Genomic DNA, 13920 nt, shown 5'->3' on the forward strand with positions numbered 1-13920 from the left:
TAGTTATTTCGGGATCTCAATTTATAACAAAATGTGATCACATTTTTTTATCGTATTTTAACAGATTTGATTTTCTTGTGTTTACTTTTTTGTTCAATGGTTTTGGTTTCAAGATAATAATAAATTAATTGAGGCACGTTTGAGAAGTAGTTGGATGGCGTTTAAATGGATTTCCACTTCGAGTCCTTTCCGGAGTTCTTCCGGCTATTTTTTTTTTTGATAATGAAATTTTAGCTGGCCCCTCAATTAGTTAATCATGGACTATCCATTTTTCAACACAGCTAGTATTTTTTAGTAGTATTTTTAGTAGTAGATTTGGTGAGCTTGGATGTATTCATTCTCGAAACTCTCATTTCAATATTCTTCAAAGAGGAATAATAATTTTAAATCTACTTCTTTTAAGTATAAAAGTTTAAGCTTGTAATTGTTCTGTCTCGATTTTGCAGCGTTTCAATCGGTGTATAAAGAGCAAATTGTTTACCCTCTCAATATTTACTCTCAAGAATATTCAAAGTTTATTTCAGAGCTTAAAAAATTGATTAACTTCTTCCAGTTTTTTAGTGCAAGTTGTTTTAAGAGCTCTTTTTTCATAATTTGACCTCAAGTATTTTAAAAAAATCACATAAGTGGTTTTAGTAAGTACTAGTTGTTTTGATGAATTAATTTTTTGCAGAGATAGTTATTTCGGGATCTCAATTTATAACAAAATGTGATCACATTTTTTTATCATATTTTAACAGATTTGATTTTCTTGTTTTTACTTTTTTGTTCAATGGTTTTGGTTTCAAGATAATAATAAATTAATTAAGGCACGTTTGAGAAGTAGTTGGATGGCGTTTAAATGGATTTCCACTTCGAGTCCTTTCCGGAGTTCTTCCGGCTTTTTTTTTTTGATAATGAAATTTTAGCTGGCCCCTCAATTAGTTAATCATGGACTATCCATTTTTCAACACAGCTAGTATTTTTAGTAGTATTTTTAGTAGTAGATTTGGTGAGCTTGGATGTATTCATTCTCGAAACTCTCATTTCAATATTCTTCAAAGAGGAATAATAATTTTAAATCTACTTCTTTTAAGTATAAAAGTTTAAGCTTGTAATTGTTCTGTCTCGATTTTGCAGCGTTTCAATCAGTGTATAAAGAGCAAATTGTTTACCCTCTCAATATTTACTCTCAAGATTATTCAAAGTTTATTTCAGACGGACATTCTGTATTCAAATAGCTGAATTTATTTTGAAAAGTACTTGTACTTGAACCATTAACTCAAACCTTTCATCATTTAAGGACTTCGGCAGTATGGCTGATCAATTGCTTTTGAAATATTGACTCTTTTAACTGCATTTAAGAATGATGCTGAGAATTTTTTGTGTAATTGCTCTAGTTTCTTTGAAATGAGTTCAAACCTGTGTCCTTTTTTAGCCCATGAACACAAACATAAGCCCGGGTGCATAAACTGATGCAAGTTTTCCTATTTGATATTAATTTAGTGGAAGTGAAACTATCAATAGGAATTAAAATGACGAGGGTGTAAGATATCAAAAATAATCGGTCATACTTCAACAGGAAAAAGTTTCATAGTTACTTCTGCATGTTGTGACAATTTTGAAATTATAACCGTGTTGTGTGTCACAGGACTGTTACGACACCCAAGACACAGGCTTCACAGATGTGGATGGGTATGTGAGTGTGTTATCTCGAACGGATGACGTCATAAATGTGGCAGGCCACAGATTATCCACAAGTGCACTGGAAGAAGTGAGTGTGAACTGCTTATCAATTTAGCTGTATAAATATGTGGAGGTAAACAGTTGCAAAATTTTGACGTAATTATTGAAGTATTCAACGGCGTTAGTGAAAATGGCAGAGGTACCAAAATTATGTACTTTTTCGAGGCTTCGTTTCGAAAAGAAAAATCGGCTATTGATTATCGGTTGGCTATCGATTATTGATATTTTCTGTGTTTACTGACCGCTATGTGTAGACGTGATCTCTGTTAATTATCTCTAGTAAAAAAGACAAACCGTAACAAATACAATGCAAATTAACAATAGAAAACAAAGACAAGCATTAACAAATACAAACTCAATTGATTTTTGAAAGGGGGAGCTTCGGCTCTTATTCTGTATCTGAAAGCAGCAAAAACAACGGACGGTTAAATTGCCTGTGCTCCCAGGCGGAAGTTCGAACGCATATGAAGCAAACCTTCATGTTAAGTTGAACATATTGTTTCTCATGTAGTAAATTTTACTCAAAATTCAGACTGGACATTGTAAATTGTGACATGAACAGAGTAGTGGCCATCCTAAAAACAGAATGTCTCTGACTGATTCAGCGCTGATTTACTCCGGGTAGTTATCTCTGAATAGTTGTCCACTCTGATATGTGTGCACCAGGTGATGTTGAAGCATGATTGTATTGTGGAGTGTGCTGTGATCCCAGTGCCAGATGATCTGAAGGGAACCGTCCCTCTGGGAGTCGCAGTCCTCAACTCAGGTCATTACTCTTCAATCCTACCACTCATACTTCCATAACACATTCACCCAATCCATCTCGCTTTTAATTGCTCTCAACAAAGTTTGCTAAACGTGTAGCTTAAGGTTTGCTGAAATTATCTCAGTCCAGGTATCTTTTTATGCATTTTTCGCCTGATAGTATTTCGTCTGTTCATTTGACTTCTCGTCCTGAAAAATGGGATAATCTGGTAAAGATGGAGGCATTATTAGGGATCTTTTCCGCTTGCTTCCTGCTTAGTTGGTGCATATTATTTGCACTCGAACAGACGCACTTGAAATATATTATCATAATGATTTCATATGTTATGCCAAGTGCTCTGTAATTGGGGCGCATAACGGACGGGGGGGGCAAAACGGCAAAGATATTGCCTTAGAGCTGTGTAGATCTCTCATAGATCCGTTGGTTCTAACTTTATTGTTCATCAAAACTGCTGAGGTGGTCGAAATTCATGGTATGAAGTAGCCTTTGATACAATGACCTTCAATGCAATCCGAGCAAGATGAGGAAAACAATGATAATTAACCACGTGCTGAAACCAAATATTCATAATTTCAAACGATATTATCACATTCACTTCGTCTTTTCGAGCTTGAGATTCTTAAGCATAAAGCGTTATAATAAAGCATTTCTAAGCAAGTGATTCAATTAATGTTGCACCGCAACATTTGGTCCGCCGACACATAGGTTAAGGATAAAATAGTCAAAGCATTAGGCACCACAAGCAATAACTCTCTAAAAAAATTTAGCAAAAAATCTAAAAGGGGAAACTTAAAGGGGAAGTTAAAAGCGGACCCCCCCCCCCACTAGAAAACACATCCCCCCTCATGTTATACAAGTTGATTAACTTGCATAACAAGGTTGACTAACCTAATTCTGAGACACGGTAAAGTTATCTAGTGGGAGAACTATATCTCAAGGGTTACAAAAACTTTTTTTGTGACACTTCGGGGAAAACAATCTCTTTCTCAGTTCTCGCGGAGAACTCGAAATTTCTAGTTTGGGTTTGCTCCCCCGAAGTAATAGCACTAAGTTCGCGCGCAAAAATTGGCCGCATTTTTTGAAGGGGGATTAAGCGAAACCCGATTTCCCATCTTCTGCGTTTTTTTTAGTGTGTTTTTAGCTTTCAGCACAGCAAAATCCACGAAAAAGACAAACGAAACTAATACGAATAAAGACCAGCGTCAAAGACACGAAAAAAAACGCCCTCAAAGGCAACAGCAAGTCAAAATGTGCAATCTTGAAAAGCAGAAACAGTCGCGGGGATCACACCGCAGCGTTGCTACAAGGTTTAACAATGAGGCTGAAAATATCATGTCAAAAGATCTAGACACCATTTCAGAAGCAGACATCAACAGGCTAAATCAGGTAGCGACACTTCTCACCCGAAAGCAGAATTTTCTGGTAACTTTGAACCAAGAACTTCAAGAGAACTTGACGGAGGCGGAAGCACTGGACAATGACATTATGGAGTCCGAGGAAGTTGATGACAAATTGACACATAACATTGATGCAATCAAACGCTTCACGAAACGTCTTGAGGGACCTTCAACAGCAGCAGATACTTCAACGCCATCTACTTCAACGCTCTTCGATGCTATGAGGAACTCAGCCAATATCAAGTTACCAAAACTCAATCTGCCAGTTTTTTCGGGTAATTATATGGAATGGACTTCGTTCTTTGATTTGTTCAAAGGAGCAGTCATCGACAACAGATCTCTTCAAGGAAGTCACAAGTTGCAGTATCTGAAAGCATCTGTAAAAGATGATGCGCCCAAACTGCTTGCCTCGATACCAGTTGCCGATCACAACTTCGAAATTGCTATGAATACTCTGATAAACAGATATGAGAACAAGAGGATCATCATTCGCACACACCTGCATTCAATTGTTTCGTATCGAATACTGACAACCGATAATGCCAGAGACTTACGAAATTTAATTGAAACAATGGACGAACATCGACTTGCCTTGCAAAATTTGGGAGAATCAGTCAACAGTCAAGACATCTTTTTTGTTTATTTGATCAGTGAGAAGCTGCCTACAGAGACAAGAAAACAATGGGAGCTGTCTTCAAAAGGCAATGAACCTCAAAGGTATGCAGAGCTCAGACTTTTCTTAGAGGAACGCGCACAAGCACTCGACGTAACAGCGCCAAATGGAATAGGAGCGGCAAAAACTCAAATGAACGGGAACCAACGACATTTGCACACACATTTGGCGACTTCCGAGCAACAATGCGAATGTTGTAAAGAAACGCACAAAATTTTCAAATGCGGAAATTTCAAGAAACTTTCAGAAAGGGAACGTGCAGAGCTGATAAAGGTTATAAAACTTTGTTTCAATTGTCTGCGACCGAGACACAGATCAGAAGATTGTGATGGATCGAAATGGAAGCAATGTTGTAGAAAGCATCACACTCTTCTTCATCGTGAATACATTCACAACAGAAACACCGATCAGCAAACAACTAGCGGAACAACCAGCACTCAAGCAAATGACAAACAGAAGAACAACGCTATAACAACAACAGCAATTGCAAAATCTAAGGATGAAAACAAGTTCACAGGAGCTATGACTCAACGAACTTCAGAAGAAGTCTTTCTTCAAACCGCAATTGTTTCCGTTAATGTTCACGGCGAGAAAATTCTACTTAGGGCACTTCTAGACTCAGCTTCACAAAACAACCTTATAACTGAATCAGCAGTACAAATGTTACAATTGAAGAAGAAAAGCAGCAACACAAAAGTTTTTGGACTAGGTGGGACGGTTCAAGACAACAAAGGTCGCGTGGACCTTCTTATCTCATCAAGGAACAGATCGTCCACTGTCAATATTAGTGCGTCAATTTTGACAAAAATGACTGATAATCTGCCATCATGGTTCATTGACACCAGCCAATGGGAAACAGTAAAGAAGTTGGAGCTTGCTGACCCAGACTTCAACAAGCCGTCATCAATTGACCTCTTGATCGGAGCATCTCATTATGAAGATATAATGATTGGCAACAATCGACTAAAGGAGCCTAACTGTGGAATAACATATAGGCTATCAATGTTCGGTTGGGTCGTTATTGGAAGGGAACAGACAGGCAAAACCTATACAAACGATCTGCAGACTTTCTTTGTTTCTTCAGCCAGAAAATTTGCAGCGGTTTTGGGAAATAGAAGAAGTTCCAGCAGCACAGCTTTGGACAGACGAAGAAAAGCGTTGCGATGATCACTTCAAGGAAACAACTAGAAGAAGCCCTGAAGGTCGCTTCATAGTGAAACTTCCCTTCAAGAACGAGACTAAAGCATTGGGAGAATCACTTCAACAAGCCAATAAACGACTCCGCAGTCTTCTATTCAGATTGGAAAGACAACCCGACCTTTATAAGAGATACGCAGATTTCATTGGAAAGTTCTTTCATCTCGGACACATGGAGAAAGTTCCAAAATCAGAACTTGTCAAGCCTGTCGAAAACTGCTACTATCTTTGTCATCATTGTGTGTTCAAGGAGTCAAGCACTACCACCAAGCTGAGGGTCGTTTTCGAAGGATCCGCAAAGACGACAACAGGAGTATCTCTTAACGACAGACTCATGGTTGGACCAAAAATTCAGAAAGACCTTTTCAGCATTCTTGTTCGATTTCGACTACACCAAGTAGCACTTTCTGCTGATATTGCAAAAATGTACAGGCAAGTGGAATCGGACAAAGAAGACAAAGATTATCACCTATTATTGTGGAAAGATCCAAATTCAGAGGCGATTGAAACCTTTCGTATGACTCGGGTAACATACGGCATTGCTTCTTCGTCTTTTCATTCAATTCGACCACTGCAAGTTCTTGCCGAAGAAACAACAAACAATAAACTTCGTTTGCCACTAACAACTGATATGTATGTGGATGATCTACTCACAGGATGCGAAGATTCAAAAGCCGCAGAGATGCTCCAGGACGCCATTATTACGCTTCTTGCTTCAGCAGGTTTTGATATACGGAAATGGGTATCTAGCGACTCAAAACTTATATCAAGACTAGCTGCCAATTTCAGAGAAACGGAAGACGAGAAGATAATTGAAAGCAAAGACTATGCCATTAAGACGCTTGGGATAAGGCGGAATCCAAATCTTGATCAATTTGGTTTCACAGTAAAACTTGACAAGGGAGCTCCGTTTACTAAACGGCAAATCCTCTCAGAAGTTTCACGTTTATTTGACCCACTCGGATGGCTATCACTAACGACTATTCAATATAAATCATTTGTTCAACTGTTGTGGATGGACAAGCTTAGCTGGGATCAGCTTTTATCGGACCCAATTCTACAGCAGTACATGCGACTTCGAGCACAACTGAAGGATCTTGAAAAAATTAGTCTTCAACGGAAGGTTTTCCAGCCAGCCAAGAAATAGGATTTGCAGTTGCACGTCTTTTGCGACGCTTCTACTACAGCATATGCTGCTGTCGTTTTCAACAGACAGGAGACAGACAATTTCATTGAAACAAAAATAATTACAGCAGAGACAAGAGTTGCACCAATTAAATCAGTTTGTGTGCGAAGGTTGGAACTTTGTGCTGCCCTGCTAGGAGCTAAGCTTGTCGAAGCAGTGACAAATACTATTAGCGATGAACGGTTTCCAAATCCAAAGGTTTTTGCGTGGTCAGATTGTACGATTACAATTGCCTGGCTACAAGATTATCCGAGGAAATGGAAAACATTTGTCGCCAACCGAGTAGCCAAAATAAAAGAAATTATTCCAGCCAGTAGTTGGAAATATGTTCCAACAGAAGATAATCCAGCAGATTGTGCTTCAAGAGGATTAGCAGCAGCTGATCTGTTGAACCATAAGCTTTGGTGGAATGGACCAGAGTGGTTGCGGCAACCTGGAAACGCCTGGCCTTCACTAGACATTTTGTCACCTACAGGCAATCTGAAAACGTGACAATGATTTCATCGAAAGAAGATAACGCAGTTTTATTGATGATAAATCGGCATTCGTCAATATAAATAGTTACAAGGATATTTACCTATATCCAAAGGTTCATCAGCGGTATCAAGAGAAGAATTCAATATTCAAAAGCAAAACAACGGACAACAAAATTGTCGAAAAGCATAAACGCATGCTCTTCAACGCCAAACGAAAGGACGGATAGTAATGCGTCTACGTCTCAACCAATGATCCTGACTTATAATTCAGTCTCCTTAAAAGGGAAAGATTTATACGAAGGACGACTTCAACTGTACAGCCTCATACAGCGAAATTTTCTTCATGAATTCAAGACCATCAGGAATCAGCCCACTGAAGATGCAAGCAACAGTAGCAGAGATGCGACACAACAAGACATTCAGCAACGTAACAAATTCACTGGACCAGAGGGGTTTGGTGGTATAGGTAGGGCCGGGGGCCCAGTTAGTCTTGTCAGCACCGGGAGCGCAGGTTAAAATGCGAGCTCAGTTTCTACTACCAACTCCCTAGGTACAGGTAGGGCCAGGGGCCAGTTAGTCTTGTCAGCACCGGGGAGCAGGTGAAAATGCGAGCTCAGTTTCTACTGCCAATTCCTTAGGTACAGGTAGGGCCGGGGGTCCAGGTAGTCATGTCAGCGCCGGGGGCGCAGGTGAAAATGCGAGCTCAGTTTCTACTGCCAATTCCTTAGGTACAGGTAGGGCCGGGGCCCAGGTAGTCTTGTCAGCACCGGAGGCACGGGTGAAAATGCAAGCTCATTTTCTACTGCCAATGCCTTAGGTACAGGTAGGGCCGGGGGTCCAGGTAGTCATGTCAGCGCCGGGGGCGCATGTGAAAATGCGAGCTCAGTTTCTACGAAATCCTTAGGTATAGGTAGGGCCGGGGGCCCAGTTAGTCTTGTCAGCACCGGGAGCGCAGGTTAAAATGCGAGCTCAGTTTCTACTACCAACTCCTTAGGTACAGGTAGGGCCGGGGCCCAGGTAGTCTTGTCAGCACCGGAGGCACGGGTGAAAATGCAAGCTCATTTTCTACTGCCAATGCCTTAGGTACAGGTAGGGCCGGGGGTCCAGGTAGTCATGTCAGCGCCGGGGGCGCATGTGAAAATGCGAGCTCAGTTTCTACGAAATCCTTAGGTATAGGTAGGGCCGGGGGCCCAGTTAGTCTTGTCAGCACCGGGAGCGCAGGTTAAAATGCGAGCTCAGTTTCTACTACCAACTCCTTAGGTACAGGTAGGGCCGGGGCCCAGGTAGTCTTGTCAGCACCGGAGGCACGGGTGAAAATGCAAGCTCATTTTCTACTGCCAATGCCTTAGGTACAGGTAGGGCCGGGGGTCCAGGTAGTCATGTCAGCGCCGGGGGCGCATGTGAAAATGCGAGCTCAGTTTCTACGAAATCCTTAGGTATAGGTAGGGCCGGGGGCCCAGGATGTCTTGTCAGCGTAGATGGTATTGGGGTCTCAAATGATGATGCCAGCCATGGCATAGGTTGGGCCGGGGGCCCTGGGGATCAGCTGTACATCGTGTCTACCGGGAATACAGACAATTCTAGCGAAACAGTACATCAATTCAACAAAGATGAAACCAGAGAAAAAAAATGTTTTGTTAACGCTTATGGAGCAGCCACTAAGGGGAGACACAGAAGACAAAATTTTCCTAGAAGCAGCAGTCTCAACAGCCTTTCACCATTTTTTGATGAAGAAAATAAGGTGATTCGAGTTGGGGGACGCCTAGCCAATTCATCTTACACTATAGACCAAAAATTTACAGTTCTTATTCCAAGAGAATCACCAATCACTGAAATGCTTATTCGAGAAGCAGACGAGAAAAATCTTCACGGAGGACCACAATTGACGTTATACACGCTTCGACGAACTATTTGGATACCTGGAAGTCTTTCTGTAGTGAAGGGTGTCTTATAAAGATGCAAGCCATGTATCCGATTGGATGCCAAATTGTTACAGCCTCAGATGGGAGATCTACCTCGAGAACGAGTAGTGCCGTCATTTGCGTTCAGTCACTGCGGACTCGACTATTGTGGACCGTTCTACAAAAAAAATGGAACTCGAACGCTTTTGAAAACATACGTTGCAATTTTCATTTGCTTCAGTACGAAGGCAGTTCACATAGAGCCAGTTATGTCTCTGACCAAGGACGACTGTCTTGCAGCCATTAAAAGATTTGTATCTCGTCGAGGTATTCCTGACAAAATATACAGCGAAAACTCAACAACTTTCATTGGGACCAAGGGAGAGCTAGATTTTCGACAAGCTCTAGCTACTCACGAGTTTGAAGATTTGATAAACATAGGATAGAGACGAGGAATGACAGCAAGGAAAAGCAAATTACAACTGTAGAAAACTAGCAAACAAGAACTGATTGATTTCTAAGAGTATAAATAAACTTTTGATTGATTGTTGAGAAATTCTATTTAACGCAATTGACCACAAAACCAAAAAGCCAGTTTCATTGATACATTAGTAAAGTCAAACCAGTTCAGGGAGGCCGGTATGTTACGATTTACAATAGCCTTTGATACAATGACCTTCAATGCAATCCGAGCAAGATGAGGAAAACAATGATAATTAACCACGTGCTGAAACCAAATATTCATAATTTCAAACGATATTATCACATTCACTTGGTCTTTTCGAGCTTGAGATTCTTAAGCATAAAGCGTTATAATAAAGCATTTCTAAGCAAGTGATTCAACTAATGTTGCACCGCAACAGCAGTTTTAGGTTTAAACGTTCTTCCTAATTTTTTCTCTCCTTTTTTTCTGCTGCAATAAATTATACAAAAGAAACGGTGCTAACTTTTGTCATCATCACAAAAGGGAAAGTTATCAGCTTTTCCGTTTGGCTTTTGCTGTGGTTCTTTGATTTATCAAACAATGCCAGTTTGAATCTCAGGGCATTGAATTATGGTGATCTTCCTTTTTTATGACTAAGGGAGTTTTTACTGTGAAGTGCTTTTCACTAAACGAAGGTAATTGCTGGAGGCGTGTCTTTATGAACCGATGATAGTTAACGCATCAGAGATTGGTTATGGTGGTCTTCTATTTTAAACTATTTCAATCAATAAGTCAAATTAATAATCAAGTGGTACATAATAGCTTCGAATAGACAGTTGTTTTTTCTTTGTAATTCTTTTTACAAAGACAGCAGGGAATGTTAGTTTAAGGAAACTTTTGCGGAGTAAATTTTTTTGTTCTTTTTCGGCATTTACAAAGCTAATATTAAATTGCTTTCGCACAAATTTCGAACTAACGTTTCCAGGTTTTAATTATAGCTTGGTCTTATTTGTGCGCACATTTCACGACCATTCTTTTATTGTACATTATTTTTTCACCCGTTGGAGCGTTTGAATTTTCGAATAAGTTATCCACGCTTTTTACAATTCAAAGAATTTGAATTGTATTGGGGCGCTGTCTTTTTATTACGACTCGAAGATTCTTTTTTGGATCTTTTAACCGTCTTTTTGTCAAAAATCAGTTAATATGGCAATTTTTCTTTGATAATTCCTTTACTCAACGCCTCTTTATACCTCGATGTAATTTTGTTCCATAAAATTGTACCGATTTTGGTAGTTTTTTCCGATTTTCGTCAGTTTTTCGTTTGTATTTTAGTTGTAATTGCTAGAAATAGGTTTTTGTGTAACATGAGGGACTTTAATTTCTTTTCAATAAAAATTCAATCATCTTTTTGGGTTAAGTTCTGAGAAAACAGTTAAAACTTTTTCATAAATGCAGTCTTAACTTAAAAGTTCTTTGATCATTTTTTGCAAAATGTATCAATGTTTCTTATTTATGAATTCTGCTTTTTCCTATTTTTTGGTCTCTTCAGGAGGATAGATCTTTGTATCGGATGACTAGTTATCTTTTCTCTGTCTTGAATGCTGAACAATGAAATGTATTCGTTTTTCTTGAATTTTTTAAATTGATTTTAAACTGTCAAAAATCAAGAAAGTCTTTTTGTTACGGTGTTCCTTACATTATGCCCATATTCTTCACATTTTAGTTAGTATCATTCTAGTTTTTTCCTGGCACCTAAGTTTATTTTTGGTATATTGATTTTTTCAGTTGTAAAAAATGAACGATTTCAGCTTTTTCTTAGATTTTCGTCATTTCTTTGGTGTGGAATTGATTTTATTCAACAAAAGGCAGTACTGAGACTTTGATAGCAAGCTTCTTCCAAAATTTCCACTTACAACTATTTACTGCAGCTTTCTTCTGGCCTTGGTGTTAATTTAAACGATTTTTTGCCTTTGAATTTTCGTCTGCTGCTTGTGTCTTTTCCGTGATAAATTTTATTTTTGAATTAATATGAAATCATGTTGTCTAGCTTATGTACAAAAAGGAACAGTATTTGTGTGTTGGTTTTTGGCTTAATTGCAGTGATTAGAAGTGTAATTATAGGTGTTTTCTGATTCTTAAATTTGAGATTTCTTTTTTGAAAAGTTTTAACATAGTTTCTAAGATTATTATCTGCCGTTTGCTTTCGCGATCTTTTTCAGATTAGAATCATGAGTTATTTGAGGGCTATTGATAAACTCGCCAGCTTTTTCAGACTATCAGGTTTTTGACCATCTTATTTATTTTGTATTTTTTTACGTTACCAAATGTTTTCAATAATAAAAATTTTTGCTGCATTTTGTTTCTCTTGTTGACAGTGGTTTAAGTTTCACCAATTTTTAGAGCAGACCTGGAGAGGTAGTGAGTTAATGGTTCATTACAAATGGTAATGGCTTCCGCTGCAATTATGGTTTGGTTAGTGAAGTTTTGACGCTTCGAGTTGTTTCCGGAATTCTTCCGGCCATGTTTTTTTTAAGATCTGTTCGCACATTTTCATGATTTTTGATGTCAAATTGGAGTACTAATTTTGGTCACGCCGAAACAGGAAATGGAGCGAAAAAGCAAATGATTTTGCGGCGTGAATTTTTTTCGCTCTAATTTTAAAGTAGAGAGAGAAAACGGTGTTTGAACAAAAATTCGGTTTCTCGGTAGTGGTTTTTTGTTCACATGCGGCAATTTCCCTCTGATTTTTACTGTTTTTTCGATTTTTTGGATCAGCTTTTTTCTAAATGGTTTTCCCATTCCATTCACAGCTCATTCTAGGCCTAATTGTTTTGTTTGAATTAAATTTTAATTTCTCGCTAGGTGTTTTTTTGTTCACATGCGGCATTTTAACATTGATTTTCTGTTTTTTTTTCTTATTTTTTTATCTGATTTTTTTAAAAATGGTTTCCTCAATTCACTCATAGTCCTTTCTAGGTCTAGTTTTTTTGTTTAGTCAATAAAAATTCTTTGAATTGTACGTCAGGAATTGTCCTGCTATGTTTTTTATTTGTGTGATCAGAATTGCTGTTTTTCAGAATCTAAGCCACTGACTTAAATCGCGGTAGTTTTCTTATAGAAAGTTTAATCGAAATTGCTTTTTTTGTTTGTCTGATGTCTTTGAAAGTTAAGTCTTAATTGTTGATAATTTTTAAAAGCCGCCCTCATATTCTCAGCAGGCTATTATTGCACTCGATTTTTACGACTCGAAGAGAGTATTGGTTTTCTTGAGGTTTTTTAACCGGAAAAGCTATTCGTTCAGAAGGCGTCTCGACCTAAAAGCTAAAAGGAGTAAAATTGCCGCGTGAACTAACTTTTTCTGAGCGCGAGAAATTTTGTGTTCGTGCGCTGCGTTTTCCGACTTCGAAAAGTATTTTTGACGGTGGCGCACAAAGATAACCGTTTTTAGCCGTTTATTGTCTAATTGGTCCAATTGTTTGCAATTTGGTTTTTTTTGTAGAAAGAATTTTTGATCGATGCTTCATTTAAATGTAACTTTCTGAAATGTTTTTGCAGAGCCTAATAATGCGTTTCAAGTGCAAAATGGGAAAATATTTCTCAATTTTCATGTAAGTTTTGACTTTTTTCATTTATTTTTTCAATTCTGGATCCTTGAGAGGACTTTTTTGCTGAATGATTAGTGTGCATGGCAACGTCGCTTTGACAATTAAACCATAGAATACCTTTTTTTAACGTGAGAGTTTTTGTTTTTGAAATTGTACACAAACTAATCCAATTATGGTGGTTTTTCCAATCTTTTTGTTTGTTTTAAAAGAAGATGTCTTTCTCGGCACAGCCAGGCGGTAAGTTTTGTTTTTTTTAAAAAATAAAATATTTTATGGCTTTAAACATCTGAAATTCAGAATAAAAATTTTCATACGTGCACCTTGAAAATGTTTTTGACATTTTGCAAAAGATTTCAATAATTCAAGTCTTTGAACACTGTCATCACTTTTTATGTAGAAGAATGGTTATTTAGTTTTTCTGGCCGCAATTTTCTAAACGGCCATCTTAAAATTAGCTCGTCATTTATTTTCTAATTTTTTTTATTTTGGATCTTTGAACTATACTTTCCCTTTTTAAAACTTGTACGGGACGAGGGATATAGAGCTTGTTTGAAGCATCGAATGCTG

The 13920-nt window shown here is 38.2% G+C and overlaps 2 protein-coding genes across 2 annotated transcripts in view; both read left to right on the forward strand.

The window, feature by feature from the left end:
* Nucleotides 1–13920, forward strand: part of LOC142345860 (electron transfer flavoprotein-ubiquinone oxidoreductase, mitochondrial-like) — a 326221-nt gene that overhangs the window by 120494 nt on the left and 191807 nt on the right. The gene's annotated exons all lie outside the window — the stretch shown is intronic.
* The window catches only part of LOC142345859 (acyl-CoA synthetase short-chain family member 3, mitochondrial-like), a 109418-nt gene that overhangs the window by 92822 nt on the left and 2676 nt on the right, over nucleotides 1–13920 (forward strand). Inside the window, exons 13-14 of the mRNA XM_075398282.1 lie at nucleotides 1631–1753; nucleotides 2392–2491. Of these exons, the coding sequence (XP_075254397.1) occupies nucleotides 1631–1753; nucleotides 2392–2491 (223 nt within the window). The remainder of the gene's footprint in view (nucleotides 1–1630; nucleotides 1754–2391; nucleotides 2492–13920) is intronic.

The sequence above is a fragment of the Convolutriloba macropyga genome, chromosome 9 (genome assembly GCF_964194025.1).
Source record: "Convolutriloba macropyga chromosome 9, txConMacr16.3, whole genome shotgun sequence".
Lineage (NCBI taxonomy): Eukaryota > Metazoa > Xenacoelomorpha > Acoela > Convolutidae > Convolutriloba > Convolutriloba macropyga.